This window comes from Haliotis rubra, unplaced genomic scaffold (genome assembly GCF_003918875.1).
Source record: "Haliotis rubra isolate DU_JTF1 unplaced genomic scaffold, ASM391887v1 Scf970, whole genome shotgun sequence".
Classification (NCBI taxonomy): domain Eukaryota; kingdom Metazoa; phylum Mollusca; class Gastropoda; order Lepetellida; family Haliotidae; genus Haliotis; species Haliotis rubra.
The window spans coordinates 313386-330682 of record NW_025767713.1 but is presented as its reverse complement, the minus strand read 5'-3'; the positions used below and the strand labels follow the sequence as shown (position 1 = coordinate 330682).

Sequence of the window (17297 nt, the reverse complement as noted above, 5' to 3'; positions counted from 1 at the left end):
CCGGTCTGGCAGAGAAGCTATGGCTGTCCTTCACGAGGCAGAGGACGGACGGTTCAACGAGCAGTTAACTTTGCGCAGACAAGCTGATGCCTACATCCGAATAATGACTAAGTAAGCTGCCGTTATACTTCGCAACTCTAGAACTATCTCTGGATCTCTCTGGAACTATCTGTGGAGCTCTCTGGAACTATCTGTGGAGCTCTCTGGAACTATCTCTGGATATCTCTGGAACTATATGTGGATCTCTCTCTGGAACTATCTGTGGATCTCTGCTGAACTGGGTGGATCTTACTATTTTGCACTGTATTTAGTCTGGAACTGTGGAAGATATATTATATATGTGATGATTGTGTATAATTTTTGGGAATGGTAAGTAGGTAAGTTTTCTTGATTGTATGCTATATGAATTCCACATTATGCCAGTATTATTATCTGTATGAATGTACTGTATATATCATAATTACCATACCTTTGTATATATGTATATCCTCTTATGTCAGTAAATCGAGACGATTTAAAAATAAAAGAGGGGATATTGTAATGTACAGGGTAATCGATAACATTTACCCTATATAGATATCTTTACTACTTATGACGTATTTTGGGTATACTAATTCCCGCGGTATCAGTTACACTGTCCATGTAGTGTTGTTCCGTGCCAGTGCACTGCAACATATAGTTTACCGTGATCTTAAGATTACGAGAGCTCATACCTTTGGAATTAGTATGTAAAACAGATCCAAGCCTTCTCCTCACCTCGTTCCATCAGTCTACCTGATGTGGCGTAATGTATGTAGCGACTTTGGTGTTGACTTGTGCTGCCTCAGGTAAGCTACGTCTCGACATGGGCGCCGCCATGTTGTGACGTCATAGCGAGGTGTTTTAGAAGGTTTCGTATCTAGGATTTTACGTCACAATAGAAATAACGGAGACGAGGAATTCTTCGATTAACCGTTGAAAAAGAGAGACGAATCACTGAGAGTTGGATGGTTGCATCTCCATCGCAGGGAAGAAAACCATGAATAACCTGTAAGTTTACACCCGGCTTGCCGGAGGCACTCTACTCAAAGAAGTAGATGTAAAATCTTTCTACCGTTGTAACTATATATAATTGTACTGTATCTTATAACTTGTAGAGTAACGCTTTGGGCGGCGTGATTGCATATTGTCTTTACTGTTAGAAGTTTGCTATTGTATATAATAAATTTTGCTGTTGGTAAATTTTAATGACTTGTGAAATCATTTACTAGTTAAAACTGTTGTGTTGCCGTGACTGGAAGAGAGTGATCCACATACCCACATTGTCGTAGTACATACCTCTCCAGCCACCCCGTCGACCGTTCCACACACCTAAATAGCGAAGTGTCACTAGCACCTGCCGAGACACCTAGACATGTAAATGAACATACGAGATCAAGATGTAAGTAAAACCAGCATCTTGAGTTCTGATACTGGAAGACTATAATATTTTAAATCCATTTAAATGAGTATTTATAATCCCTTGTTTTCTTGTCTACAGCTTCACAAATGTAGTAGTCAAGTGGGCGGGGTCGACCCACGACTCGCTTATTTGGAGCAGCTGCAGCATTGCCACTAAGATGGTACAGCAGACACCGGATGGGTGGCTCCTTGGTGATTCTGGGTAGGTTGTGGAGGTTTTAACCCCCTTATTGTGACACTCTAGCTTACATTTGTTGGGGGGTCATATATTACTGACTAATATCATTTTAATGCTCGCTATAGCTGGTCCAACATAATGACATGATATAAGTATAAGTAAGGATCTATGATTGAAAAGTGGACATTTCATTTTCACTTCCGCACATGTATATGAGTCGGTTTTCGAATGTATCAATAATTTCATATATTTGGTAATTGGGTATGTATATATATATATGTGTTGATTTAAATCAAGAACTCCTCTTCCAGCTTGCATATATACATATATATATGCAAGCTGGAAGAGGTGTTTTGAATATAATTCAACACATGTGGTAATTGGTATGTCTCAAAACAAAAAATAAAGTGTCTAGGAATTTGGAAGTGTCACTTTAATTGTCATATACATACAGAGAGTACACAATGATTTTTTGTAACTATCAATCATGACATCATTGATATGTTGATATATTGGTATAACAATCAAGTAATGAATTTTTCAGATATGAATGTCGACCATGGCTTCTAACACCCTTTACTGAGCCGCAGACACGCCCCCAAGAGTGGTTCAACTCCGCCCACACTAGAACAAGAAACACCATTGAGCGTGCGTTTGCTGTTTTAAAGGCAAGGTTTAGGTGAGTTTAACCTGAATATAATGTAATCAGAATTTAAATCAGTACTTGCAAACTAAATTATGATCAGGATTATTTTAAACCCCTGTTGCCAGAATATTGTTGTAAGATTTGATTTGTATGAAAATATTCCAGGTGTTTGCACAAGTCCTCTGGATGTCTGTGGTTCAGCCCAGACAGGTGCTCTGTGGTAATTATTATTCCATGCCTTAAGCTCCATAATTACTTCATCACCAAGGGAGTGCAGGTACCACCGGGAGATGTACTGGAAGAGGCAGAGGCGGAGACCAACACCCCACCCGCTCCCAGGCAGTGTGTAGATGGCAACACCGCTAGGCAGAACCTTGTCAACGAAAGATTTTCATGAAATGTAAGTAAAAGCAACTCCATTGTATATCACATAACATTAAATTTAATAACGGTAAAAAATTATCTTGATACAAGTTTGAAACAAAGTGAACAACAAGAAGTTATGAAGCATAAAAAGCATAAAATAGTTTGTTTGTTTTTTTGTTCCCATGCATAATTCAGATAAGCTAGTGAAAAAGGTAATACATGTACAGCAGGTGTGAGTTAAAAACTCATCAATATCATTTGTTTAAGTTTGTCAAAGATTGAATATTTGGATGAAAGGCCACCATTTATTTATAAAGTTATCAAAGCTGTTATTTCTTCTTGCTATGAATCTTTCAACAGCAGATATATCTTTCAAAACTTGTAGGAATTGATTAGTTGATAAGGTGAAAGTATAAATTAAAATAATTGCAGAAAACATTATGTGGTTTAGTAATTGTTATTGCCTAAAATGTCAAACCATACTGCAGATTTTGTTATTTTAAAAGTCTGTATATTTTTGATAATATAACTTTCGATTTCTTTCCAAAAACTTTGGGTTGCATTACACTCCCAATATACATGGCATAGAGATTCATTTTCAACATTACAAAAGCTACATACAAGATTATCAACAAATTTCATTCAAACAAGCTCCAAAAAAGATTATCTCATAATTAGATAATGAATTTGATTACAATTCATGCAGAAACTGTATTACGGAAGAAACAGTTTTGTATTCTGGTAGGTTAATTACACTTTTTTTAAATTCAAATTTCTCTCTTTCCAGGGCCAGCCTGTCAGTCTCCACCTGAAGTCGCTGTTCCGAGACAGCTCGGATTTTTCTTTGTACGTCAAGGAGGACCTTCAGTATTCCAGTCCTTTCCTTTTCCCTACAAGGATGGCAGTCACGCCTGGCTGAGCTTCCCTTTCTGTAGAAAAGGTAATAATTTCATAATTGCGATTTGTTTTATTGTTGTATGGAATTAAACTGTTATGTTAAAAAATCTTGTTTGCTATTTATACTACACTCTGAATTAAGGCTTGGAGGGGTCTAAATTTACTACCTGGGCACGTTGTTGTGGTAAAACAATACATTCTTCACCTTGGTCCTACTCAGTACCCACCCGTCCCAGCCCTAATCTAAATCTAGTAACTTTTCTTACTTGAAAATGTCCTACCTACCAGATTTTCTTGACTTTTGTGTAACTTTAGTCCTTGAATGGATTTCAGTTGCTGCAAAAAATATCATTAATATTTAGTTTTTTATAGAGATAAATTATAACCAATACATTTAATATGAGTACACATTTATAGTGTTTGTTTTGCCATAAAATTATACTAACATATACTTGAAATTACAATGCACTATGTTTGACATGTTTCTGAATACATTCTGTTTATTCCAAACTGCTTTATCTTATTTTGCCATTTACAGTTGTTTGGGGCCTTTCACTATCAGGTTGTTCGGCTGCCTGCTCTGTTGATGGCTGTGATGTGGAGGGTACTAAGTCAAGCTCTGATGTAGCAATTAATGGCTGCTGTACTGATGTTGATGGTACAAACGCACTTGATACCACAGGGAGGCTGGTCAATGTCAGTCCTGATTCTGAAAATACATAAATATGTTTTAAATTTAAAAAGAAGTTTTTTGTGAAGTAGGTGTAAGGTTCACATTATGTATACCATGATATGCCAAACCCGGCTAGGTTGTGCAATTCTGAATGTTGCCATGATACAGTATTACTTCTAAAGCATTGATCAATTGAAGATATTTTCTTTTCAAATATGAATTTGATTCAATTGATAAATATTGCTTTAATACATACAGACAGACAGACAGACAGACACACAGACATACAAATACACATATTTACCAAATGCTTCATCTATTTCCACAACCGTGCATACTGGTGCATCTTTGGTTTCCAAGGTGACGCAAACTGCAAAAAAGTTTTAAAAGTAAATTAATGTATCATTTACATCACACAAACTATTTTCCTTTGTCGAACTGTGAATGGAAGACATCATAAACCTGCAAATGACATTACCCTTAAAAAACAACATTACCCTCATTATACTGCAATGTGCAACCTAATAATTAAAATAGTGAATTCCTGTAAATATTTAGTTTCAAAACAAAATTGATTTGTTATTGAGTGTGATTCTTTTGCAATTGATGTTGAAATGTTGATATGAATTTGACATACATATTCATAGATATATGTATGGTATAATAGTAGTGTATTATTTATCACATACTTTCCTCCACTTCACTCTCTAATCCACCAGTTATTCCTTCAATCTGGCACTGAGGAATCATTGACACAACCTACAAACATGAAAACACACAAATATTACGTAAATGTTTTTGATATGCTGGAAATGTTTGAGACTCTGGAATGGGATGAGATAAGGATTTACTAACTTTAACTATGTAAGACCAAAATGAGATAAATTTCATCACCTTTTTAATAACCATTTTAATAATCGATCACAAATCCAACCTTGTGCTCCAGGTCAGACAGACCAACTGGTGCTGGACACCCGCCTGTCTTGCAGCACTCACGCCGCACATCAATGGCTTTCTTCTTCACCTGGGATCTAGAAAATGCCACCATTTATACTATGATGCAAATACAGCATAAAATTAGTTATCAATTTGTTTTCAAGTGTTCTAGTAAATCGCATTTATATCAATTTTCATGTAATTTACACACCTTTTATTGCTGTGATAGCTTGCAACATTTTTATTAAGGTTATACCTCATTATGTAAATATTTCTGAACATTAATGAAAACTTTATTTTCAAAAAGAATTATAAAAGAGGTGCTAATTGTATACATGGGAATATATCTGGTAATGTGTTACTGTGTGTAACAACAATACTCTATGTGTTAAATCTCATACTGATTTATTGTTAAAATATATATTTCAATCATTTGGGAAACAACAAAATGAGTGTTTTGTCATTTATCATTGTTGGTGATGATCAGGATTATTTGCCACCTACAGTTGAAATCAAAATTCTTCAACCCCCTATTTCAAAGTCAGAATAATTTTGAAACTGTTAAAATCAATGAAAGCATGACATTGAATTAATTTACACTTTTCCTTTGTGTTTGTTTGTTAAAAATACTGAAACCATACTTGTGTCACTATATCATCACAGACAATAAGTACTGTCTCTGCAATAAATGTGATTGCATGTTTTGGCCATGAGGGTTGAATAATTCTGACTCCAACTGTACAGTAATAGGATAAAAAAAAATCAAATTAATATCACATGATTATATTGAAATCTTGATGTGTCTGTATATTTCGAGTATGGTTTAAATTGCTGATAATTACTTTAGCCAGTAAAACACACATATATTAAACACATATTTGAATTGGCTATCGATATAAAGAAAATCAGGTAATTACTCACTTGTAATCGTTCCATTTCTTCCGTATCTGGGCTCCAGATCTCTGGACGGACGAACAGGCGTTTAGTCTTAAAATAAGTAAAAAAATCAATAAATGTAAATCTCTTTGTTTATATGATTGATATTCACTTATATTATACAGGGTTCGTACAGGCCATGGAAACCTGGACAAGTTTTGGAATATAAAAACTTGACACATGGTGGGCACAAGTTTGCTGTGATTTTTCTAATAAGTAAAATGTGCTATTATTTTTTTCATGTCATTTGGGTCATACAATATGTGTCCACTCAGAGTCTTATGGCCTTCAATTTCACGTTTAACAATTTATAAATGCACTTGGTCGCTGTTTGTCTTGTGATGGAAAAGTTGCGAAACATCCTGCAGAAATCACGGAAAAGTCATGGATTTTGATGGTTTTTCAAGTATATAAACCCTGATACTATAAGGGTTCTATAGGTTTGTTGTCGCTCATGTTCCAGACTAGTCACTACACATTTTATAAATATTCACTTTCAATCGATGTTGAAAACGTTTTGTGATACAACCCGGAAGTAACACTTACTTGGTTGCGATTTCATCCCATTCCCGTATTTTGGCCGTGTTGGTTACTGTTGATGAAAACGGGCCGAACAAAACACTCTGTCGCGCCTTCACCTCTTCAGCTAGCAAACTTATCTCGGAAGGAGAAAAGTTTGAATGCCGATTGTGCTTCCGCTGGGACATTGACATTGTTGTCGTCTGCAGGTGCGAGCAGGGGAGATAATTCACGTGGTAACTAGGGACGGTTCCGTAACTCCAGCGCCGAAGAGTTCACCCTTAGTTAAGGTTACTGCTAAGGTTCGAGTCCGACTTAAGGTTGCCCAAAGATTGTATAGTGCAACAGGCGTAACTTTTTCTTAAGGTGATCGTAACTCTAACCTTAGTCTTTAAGGTTGACCTTAGCAAAGGTTCCTTTGATCAACGGACCCCTGTTTGTTGAAAGACTGGTTTGATGAGATTTGTTCAACTGATGGAACGAAGTTTGTTTTCTACCGTTCTCGACAAATATTTAAAATACCCAAACATCCTTGGCTGGTTAATATGGATTTCTGATATTTCAATTTGTATGTTTGTTTTGCCTCATGGTGAATGTAAACTCATGATTTTGATTGTTTGATCTTCTGATACCTTCATATTCTCATGTGATCTGGTGTGAACTAGTGGCCTCTGTTTAACGTTGTTTCAATAGACGTAGAAGCATAATTCCAATAGAATCTCCATTTGGTTCTTTGAATTGGTTGATTATCCTTTTTGTTTGTTCAATCCATACATGACACTTTGAAGGGGTATCCAGTATGTTCGTTTAATGTTCTGAAGGTGTGAGAAGAATCTGTTATGTGTCTGCAAATTGTGCCTCCAGGTGCTGAGAGAATCCCAAGAGTGCTGAGAGGTGTTTTCCTTCTGTGTGCCTCGTCTTCAGTTGCAGTGAAGAGAATCTTCGGAAGTACAGATATATAGTGAAGTGTAAGTCTACATTCTCTTTCTATAGTCACCACTTGTTCAGGCTTATACAGACATTGGTTCCAGTTATGGGTACATGACAGAATCTTTTGCTTATGGTCAAAGGGAAATAACTCCACATTTTTCATTGTTGCATTTTGCATGATGTGAGTATAGGTTGTGAGATTTAAATATCATAACTATCCCAGCCATGTTGCAAACAAAAGTAATTCGTGTTGACATCTAACTCGAAGTATTCCGAATCATTGACATTATTCAAGGGAACCCTTTTCTTGCATTATTTTCTAATCGCATGCACAAACATACCATGTTTGCTAACCAGCAGCTCAATTAGTTAATGGTCAGCAAGTCATTAGCATTTTGTGTACGAGCAAGTTGGTGCCTCACTCTACGAATATGGGCTCTAATCCCTGATGGAACTCATTCCCAAAGTACTAGAAAATGCTAAAAACATTATCATTGTATCACTTGTTTGCCAGGACCATGCTGGCGAGAACACACTTGATGGTGTAAAAGGGAAACCCCATGCTTGTGTCAAGTGAAACCTCATGCTGTGATGAGAGATCTGCTGTTGGTGCGAAGGGGTACCTCCTCCTGCTGCTGAGAACATCCTCCTGCTAAAGGCCAGTAGTGTCAAATGGTTAGTTTGTCCTGGTAGGTGGAATGGACAGGTTGCATAATTTCCACTCATAGTAAAGGAGCCTTATCCTCAAGTCCCCTACTTCTCGACTTAGCAAACTTTCTGTTAAGTATTCCTTTATCACATGATTGTCAGGTCCCTGCTGGTGTGGATACCTCCTGCTGCTGTGAAGGGAAACTTGCTGCCTATGTGAACTGAACCATCCTGCTAAATTTAAGGGTAACCTCCTCCTGGTGTGAACTGAAGTATGCTGCTTGTGTGAAGCTGGACATCCTGCTAGAATCAAGGATAATCTGCTGGTTGTTGTTTCTGACCTGTTTGCAATATTCACTTGAGGAAAGTATTTGGATTGCCTTACCAGGTTATCTTAGGCACGGAGGTAGGGTTAAACAGCTGTTTGTTGAAAGACTGGTTTGATGACTTTTGTTCAACTGATGGAACGAAGTTTGTTTTCTGCCTTTCTCGGCAAGTATTTTAAATACCAGAACATCCCTGGCTGGTTAATATGGATTTCTGATATTTCAATTTGTATGTTTGTTTTGCCTCATGGTGGATGAAAACTAATGATTTTGATTGTTTGATCTTCTGATACCTTCATATTCTCATGTGATCTGGTGTGAACAAGTGGCCTCTGTTTAACGTTGTTTTGATAGACGTAGAAGTAGAATTCCAGTAGAATCTCCATTTCGTTTTCTCATTTGGTTGATGATCCTTTTTGTTTGTTCAATTCATACATGACACTTTGAAGGGGTATCCCGTGTGTTCGTTTAATGTTCTGAAGGTGTGAGAAGAATCTGTTATGTGTCTGTAAATTGTGCCTCCAGGTGTTGAGAGAATCCCAAGAGTGCTGAGAGGTGTTTTCCTTCTGTGTGCTTCGTCTTCAGTTGCAGTGAAGAGAATCTTCGGAAGTACAGATATAGAGTGAAGTGTAAGTCTACATTCTCTTTCTATAGTCACCACTTGTTCAGGCTTATACAGACATTGGTGCCAGTTATGGGTCCATGACAGAATCTTTTGTTTATGGTCAAAGGGAAATAACTCCCTATTTTTCATTGTTGCATTTTGCATGATGTGTATAGGTTGTGACATTTAAATATCATAACTATCCCAGCCATGTTGTAAACAAAATTAATTCGTGTTGACATCTATCTCGAAGTATTCCGAATCATTGACATTATTCAAGGGAACCCTTTTCTTGCATTATTTTCTAATCGCATGCACAAACATACCATGTTTGCTAACCAGCAGCTCAATTAGTTAATGGTCCGCAAGTCATAAGCATTTTGTGTACGAGCAAGTTGGTGCCTCACTCTGCGAATGTGGGCTCTAATCCCTGATGGAACTCATTCCCAAAGTACTAGAAAATGCTAAAAACGTTATCATTGTATCACTTGTTTGCCAGGACCATGCTGGCGAGAACACACTTGATGGTGTAAAAGGGAACCCAATGCTTGTGTCAAGTGAAACCTCATGCTGTGATGAGAGATCTGCTGTTGGTGCGAAGGGGTACCTCCTCCTGCTGCTGAGAACATCCTCCTGCTAAAGGCCAGTAGTGTCAAATGGTTAGTTTGTCCTGGTAGGTGAAATGGACTGTTTGCATAATTTCCACTCATAGTAAAGGAGCCTTGTCCTCAAGTCCCCTACTTCTCGACTTAGCAAACTTTCTGTTAAGTATTCCTTTATCACATGATTGTCAGGTCCCTGCTGGTGTGGATACCTCCTGCTGCTGTGAAGAGAAACTTGCTGCCTATGTGAACTGAACCATCCTGCTAAATTTAAGGGTAACCTCCTGCTGGTGTGAACTGAAGTATGCTGCTTGTGTGAAGCTGGACATCCTGCTAGAATCAAGGATAATCTGCTGGTTGTTGTTTCTGACCTGTTTGCAATATTCACTTGAGGAAAGTATTTGGATTGCCTTACCAGGTTATCTTAGGCACGGAGGTAGGGTTAAACAGCTGTTTGTTGAAAGACTGGTTTGATGACTTTTGTTCAACTGATGGAACGAAGTTTCATATTTTCTACCTTTCTCGGCAAGTATTTTAAATACCAGAACATCCCTGGCTGGTTAATATGGATTTCTGATATTTCAATTTGTATGTTTGTTTTGCCTCATGGTGGATGAAAACTAATGATTTTGATTGTTTGATCTTCTGATACCTTCATATTTTCATGTGATCTGATGTGAACAAGTGGCCTCTGTTTAACGTTGTTTTAATAGACGTAGAAGCATAATTCCAGTAGAATCTCCATTTCGTTCTTTATATTCATTGATCATTGTAGTGCTGAAATCCATCTTGATGAAAATATGGCTAATTTTAGACTTGTGCGTTTTAAATGATGTTCAGTATATAATCCTAAATATGTACTATGTTATATTTCACGTCTGTGATTAGTAGATTATCCAATAGGTACCAAAAAAACAACAAATAGTGCTGCTCGACACCGTTACTGACATACACATTCTCGCATCGAACACGTGTCTTAGTACTTGGTGTAGGCATTTATACAATTCACGACCCACAACTTTCCTACATAGTACATACTGATGTTACAATCATTACATGTAGTACACCCAGACCAGGGGAGTACTATCCCGTTCATGCACACACACGTTTCATAATGCACGAATCAGAGTACAGTTATTTCAACATGAAACTACTACTACAACTTTATTGCCCCTTCTTAAACCAACACATTTCAGACGTCTAACATCTTGCAATGCATAGCAAAATGACAGCGGATACCGATTGTTCAAAGTGATATAATTGTCGAGAACATTTGAGATAATGTCTGACAAAAGATATTGTATAAATTAATGTCATCATATGTTTTGTCTCCATCAACAACTCGTCATGTTTCACATGTCAGAAAACCCTTTATTAAAAACTTTAAAACAACCCTTTCGTCCTTCTTTTGCCTTATCGATGCATTGGTCAAAAACATGAAGCGTGTGATTCATGTGAGCACACATGACTATGATTTTGTTTCCTCATTTGTATCCTATGCTTGGCCCGTCAGCTGAACTGTGTGATTATCACAGTGGACATATTTCCAATAGTTGTTCACTGGCAGATTATATTTTCACGATAGTCACAGTTTTTTTCCTCGTCACACGCATCGTCACACTTTCATAAGTCAAGGTAAAAGTTAAGGCCTAGATTTTATAGGCTCTCTTAGCGCTAAGATAGTCGTAAGTTAATGTTAATGAATGATACTGAATTGTTTTCCTCAGTCTTTCAGTTAATTCCAGACAGCGTCCAACAAATGATTCAACGATGCCTGTATCAATGCACGAGCTTCAATGACGTCCATCCCGTTGTATGTTATAAACAGACGAAATAAGTTCTGCTGTTCTTTTAATACCTGAAAATAAGAATACTTGTTGCATTGTTGCGATACATAATGTCATAATGTCGTAGTGCTTTTGCAATTTTAGCGTTATCAATTGATTATACTGTTTGTGTCGATTACGCATAATGTGACATGTCCAATATTCTATTTTGATCCGCTACTAGTCAACATTAGTTCACTAACATTAAGCCCAAACCCCAGCCCCAGTCCCAGCCCCAGTAACCCTAACCAAAAACCACACAAGTAAAGCATGACTAAATCTTTTATAACTATCATTTCTTAATTTTATGAGTGGTCGACAAATTCTGCAGTTTCGCTAAATAGTATGATATTATTGATACTTACAAATTGACTTTGGTAATTTTGGGGAATGTTGGCTCCCATTTGCTCCACCATATTAGCACAATCCTGACTTCTGTCGCAGAGATAATTCCTGACTCTTTCTGCATTTTCCAAGAATGCGTTTTGGAGGACATTTCTTTCAATATCTTCTTTATACTGCAGAGCTCTTGTGATCTATCGTGGCAAATAAAAGTGCAAAAATCGTGACTCAGAGAGAATGTACTTGGCATTTTATCCTTACAGCATATTACCTTTCTTACACCACCATATATTGCTGAGTGCAGGGTTACACAACAAACAAAAGCTTTGTTACTAGCATCTGTTACAAAGTCTTGACTTATATTCATGCATTTAGGTATGTTGGCAAACGTGTTTGATATCATCCAATGACTTTAAATTTTATCGCATGTATATATACATACGTTCTACAAACGCTCCCACTGGTATTTTCCAATTTAAATAGTTGATGGAGACCCGAACTGGTTTGGGACACATAAACACCTGTTATATAAATATATATTTAATCATATATTTCCAGGGCCGCCATCTCAAAGCAGGAGTATAATGAGCGTAAACAGGCAAGCACCTACAAAACGTCAGTGCAGAAGAATGCCGACTTTTGACTCTAAATTTATCGTGTACTTCCTTGCACATTGTGTGACTGCCGGGTGCTGCCGGTAGTACAACCTTACCATTCTTTAGTCGACCACCCCGTCCAAGCGCAACACGGATACTCAATATCAGGAATTCTCTAGCTTTGGTGCATTCATGTTTTATTGGACTGGAGAAACCACCACCACCAAGTGATGCATTCAAAAGGACATGGACAAAAGTTGTCATTTCTGTCTGTAATAAAACATCATCTTCCTTGGAGTAATCACCAGATGCCAAGTGATGAATTCAGAAAGATATGGACAGAAGTTTTCATTTCTATCTGTGATAAAACATCACCTTCCTTGGAATTCACAATTCGCCAAAAAGGATACGGAGTTTTTACTTTTCTCTCTATGAGATAAACATAATCTTCATTGGCATTCGCAACTCACCAGAAGAGTTTTCATTTGTTTCTGTGATAAAACATCATCTTCCTTCGAAGTGGTGCATTACGCTCTCCCTTGGATTTAGGACCAATCTTTATCTGTGATATCTTTCTCAATGGATATACATACTCGTTGCACGTGAGTATACTTTTACGTTTATTTGTGTTTCTTGCGTACATGCACAGAATATGATATGAATTTCAACCTTTTTCATTACAAAAGCACATCTCTAAGCTACTTCCTTATTCACGGTCAAATGCAGGGGATTTGTGTCATTTACATCTGAATGGTTAATCACTGTTATGCATTTGTAGTAGAACCTAGTTAATCCGGACGAATGCGATCCAAGTGAAATCGTCCGATATACGAATCAAAGTGGGAGTGCATAAGCTTCACATTGACATTTCACATCGTTTCTAGACTAAACGGGTTCTCGTTATCTTTTCAAAAACTGTCATTACATTACATGATTTTGAGTCTCTCCCAGTTTCACTACTATCAGATAGTGTTAACTGTAAGGGGCGTAGCTACCATTATCAAAAAAGCCCGGGTTTACACGTGGTGTTTGCTAAAGTGATATAGATCACCTTGAAAGTTGAGCAAGCCCTCAATACCATAAAGCCTTGCAACCCATTTGGCTTACACGAACAGAAATGGCTTGCTAAACGCCTGACTGCTGGTTTAATCACGATGGCTGACTAAACTAGCTATTTATCGGTCGTATTCGTCGCTATCTGCCCTGTTCCGTATCCACTGGTAGGGAACTTGGTAACAGTGAGAGTGGAGTCTTTGTGCTTTTTTTGCGACAGAACTTTTATGATTTGAGACAGTCTTTGTGATTTGACACAGAGTCTTTGCAATGGTACGTGTTATAATAAGACAGAATGGTAATTACAGCTTTAGTTTGTGGTATTAAAGACTATAATTGTCCTTATCAACACATGATATCATCTTGCAACTTTAATAAATCTAGCAATAGCATAGAAAATAATAATATGCGATGAAAGTTATTGTGATAATATGTATGAGTAAAACATCAAGGACCCAAGAAGGACAAACTATTCACAACAAATTATGTCAAGCTATCCACATAAAATTGCTCTGTTGTATATAAACATTTCTTTAGCCAATAATGGTGTGTATCATGCAATTTCAAGTCGCCCAAATGAACCATCCATTAGATTTAATGATTTTTATATTATCCCAAGGGAAATCTGGTGTACATCATGTGCAGTTCTCTAGTTTTTGCATCCTTAAAGCATGTCTATATTACATTTTTAATGAGTACCTGCAAGTCCCAATATCATTAGCTCTCAAAATGGAACACACACAAATAGATAGTACAAAGCTCCATTCACAATGCTTAACTCACATAGTCTGTACAAAAACAATTATTTTCAGACGACAATCTAGTCAATGTTCATGATGATTTTGATGATGATTGTGATTTACACACTGTTGTAGATAATGGTGACTATCTGTCAGAATGCTTAACTCACATAGTCTGTACAAAAACAATTATTTTCAGAAGACAATCTAGTCAATGTTCATGATGATTTTGATGATGATTGTGATCTACACACTGTTGTAAATAATGGTGACTATCTGTCAATCATAAATAGACTTCAACATGTAAAGTGGTGTCTCCTGTAACACTATATGTGAGTAAACTCTACAGGCTTGAGGAATAGACTGAAGTTTTACACCCCTCTTCAAGAAGCGATTCATGGTTATTTTAATCCCATCAGTGGATTCATTTACTGAAATATATATTTCACGAAAACTGAAGTAAATCTAAGCATAGAGAAAACTATGCGCGAAAGGGAGGTAGCACAGGTCCGCCTTACACCAATAGTTATGCCTGGAGATTTTCAACTAGAGTGGACCGATTCTGCACAATTCTACTATAAGTAATTCACGCAAAATTCTCACGCTTCATAGTGGAATTTATTGGGACAAATATCACCACATTATACTTAACAACTTATGTTGATCTAGTCAACATTGGAACAGTTGAGATATGAAACATGAAAATGAAAATTTATTATCCTGTTTTAATCACCCCGAATATAGCTTCACTTTTAGACACCTTAAATACATTGATAGAAACGTCTTATTCCGATTCATGAACACGATTTTACACTTTCTGTCCCTTCAATTCTATTTTTGCGATATTGAATTATGTGTGATCACCAATGAATTTTCCGTTACATCATTTTCATGATCACAAATTGTCATTAGACCAATTCACCCAGATAGCATTCCGACGTTGGCGCAACGTTGGCAATGGTTGGCAACGTCGCGGTCGGATTTCAGACGTTGACCCGACGTTGGCCCAACATCGGGGAACCATGGCGGATATTTTATTCAAGGGACGCTACTCCAAACTGTTAGCTTTTCCAAGAGGGCGCTCAGATTCTTCGAGCAGACGACGCGACATGATAACAAGCTTGGCCATCGGAGTACAGGTTTCCTCGAATATATAGCGGTAAGTGTTTCATGTTGTGGTTATATTATGTTCAACTCTATTTCCGAACTGTGCCAGCCGGAAAACAGTCATGGTTCATTCAGAAATACCAACGTGAATGATAATTATTTACTTGAAATCGAAAACATGCCATGACTGTTAAATGACCACATCGCGGTTCTCGGCTAAGGAAATTCATGACTGAAGCCCAAAAGATACATGTATGTGATCACACTGGTGGCTTTGAAAATGCAGCATTCCAGCATCAAAAGAAAATCGAGCTTGTCAGTATCAGTTAGTTGGTTGTGATCGAGAGTGCATATAAGTTTAAAGTTTACAAGTCGGCGAGTAACCCTCGCCTGCTCGCTGTATCGCGTGTAAATACAATGTGGATCTAACTTTTAAATACAGTCCGGAGATCACGAGCCGTACATCCACCTACATGACCACCGAATGATCACGAGAGTGGCATTTGTTATATGATGGTTGATTGTGGCAACGGTAAAACATTACATTTACAGTAGGCTAGCAGTCATCCACGTAATCGACGTGCGGAGCTTCACTGGTGTAAGCGAATCGCGAGTTAGGTTTTCGATCACTGTCTGGGCGTTTACAGACTCGTGCCGGTTATATTCGGACACTTCACGTAATTTCCATAGGCTAACATGTTATTTCAGTGCAGCATAAATAATTTTTATGAAGTGAGTTTAGGATGGATCTTTGTAAAATTTGACACTCAGACAAGCAAATGTGAAGTCAGCTTGGCTCTGCGCACATAATTTCAGTTCAATTTTCCGACCAGTATTTAAATAATTGTTGCCATTCGATAAATAAGCAGCAGAAAATTAAACAGAAATTATGTGATCGTAGGTAAGATGATTCCTCACGAATGTGCAACATTTGACTTGCATCTTACAAAAATTAAATCAATGAAAATTATTTATGCTAAACTGAATTAACACGTATGTCTATGGAAACAAAGTCGCTTCAGTATGCAAACATATATAGTTGAAACGACTGCATTGTGCTTTCCACATTTTCTGATATCATCTTAGCTATGCTATTTTACAAATTTCCCCAACATCTGAATAATACCAAAACATTTTTTATTTTGATTTATTCTCTATTTGAATTACCAGTTTTAATAGAATGTAAGATACAATAGAAAGGTAAATTTACTGGTTTACAGTAATCACCATATCTACTTAAACTGACACCGGTTACGTCATTATTTTAAGAAATGGGGTTAATCTGCATTGGTTAAAGTAAGAAAGTGATAACTTGTGGTTTCTCTGTAGGTGATGTTTACAGTTTGTGGCAGCATATTCACTTGAAGTACAGAACATGGAGTGGTGATTCCAACTGCTGTACCCATACCAAAGTTATGGACAATGCAAAAATAATGGAAACATCTTCCAGAATGAAAATATCTAAATAAAACCTGAATTTTAAAACTTGATATATCCAAATTATTGAAGTATTTTTCTCCTGTGAGTCAGTGACACCAGATATCCATTGATGTTTTAAAAAGTAGCCAAAGTTTATCAATAATAGATGTCTTGTGAAGTCATTAGATGTTTATGTCATAATTGTTTTTTTCAGAGGCCAAGGCACAAGCACAGGCCTTGTATACAGATGAAGATCTCCTGTGATTATTTCTTTCTCCTCCTAATCTGATAACTGAAAATATAAGGATGCCCTGCCACTCAGTCCAAGTCCTGACTTGTAATTTAAAAAATAAATTAAGAATATCTAAACCAGAATTATCTTTTGTTCATTTTGTTGCTGTCATAATCAAACTTTTAACTGATCAAGAAAATGGATTTCTTCAGATGCAGAGACTATTTTGCTGCTCTCACTCTTGCCCTTGGTGTTACTGACTGACTGAGTTCAGTTTTACG

General features: G+C 37.1%; 1 protein-coding gene and 2 long non-coding RNA genes across 3 annotated transcripts; 2 read left to right on the top strand and 1 right to left on the bottom strand.

The window, feature by feature from the left end:
• Positions 1–1358: 1358 nt before the first annotated feature.
• LOC124265321 lies at positions 1359–2492 on the top strand. Its single transcript, XR_006895412.1, has 4 exons — positions 1359–1420; positions 1520–1642; positions 2163–2297; positions 2430–2492. It is a non-coding gene; the product is annotated as an uncharacterized LOC124265321 (long non-coding RNA).
• A 1550-nt stretch (positions 2493–4042) lies between these two features.
• LOC124265318 (nuclear apoptosis-inducing factor 1-like) lies at positions 4043–6785 on the bottom strand. The gene is made up of 6 exons (XM_046700110.1): positions 6619–6785; positions 6058–6123; positions 5135–5231; positions 4890–4959; positions 4505–4570; positions 4043–4236 (listed from the first exon to the last, which is right to left on the bottom strand). The coding sequence occupies exons 1-6, from the start codon at positions 6783–6785 to the stop codon at positions 4043–4045; spliced, it is 660 nt and encodes a 219-aa protein (XP_046556066.1).
• Positions 6786–15185: 8400 nt separating this feature from the next.
• On the top strand, positions 15186–16773 carry LOC124265320. The gene is made up of 2 exons (XR_006895411.1): positions 15186–15417; positions 16695–16773. It is a non-coding gene; the product is annotated as an uncharacterized LOC124265320 (long non-coding RNA).
• The last annotated feature ends 524 nt before the right edge of the window (positions 16774–17297 follow it).

Excerpts from the sequence above, each read along its gene's own strand:
- LOC124265318 (XM_046700110.1), bottom strand. The coding sequence starts at position 6,785 with ATGTCAATGTCCCAGCGGAAGCACAATCGGCATTCAAACTTTTCTCCT. Across the intron at positions 5,232-6,057 it reads AAGAAATGGAACGATTACAA|ATCCCAGGTGAAGAAGAAAG; the intron begins GTGAGTAATTAC and ends GGCATTTTCTAG. Across the intron at positions 4,571-4,889 it reads AGAGAGTGAAGTGGAGGAAA|TTTGCGTCACCTTGGAAACC; the intron begins GTATGTGATAAA and ends ACTTTTTTGCAG.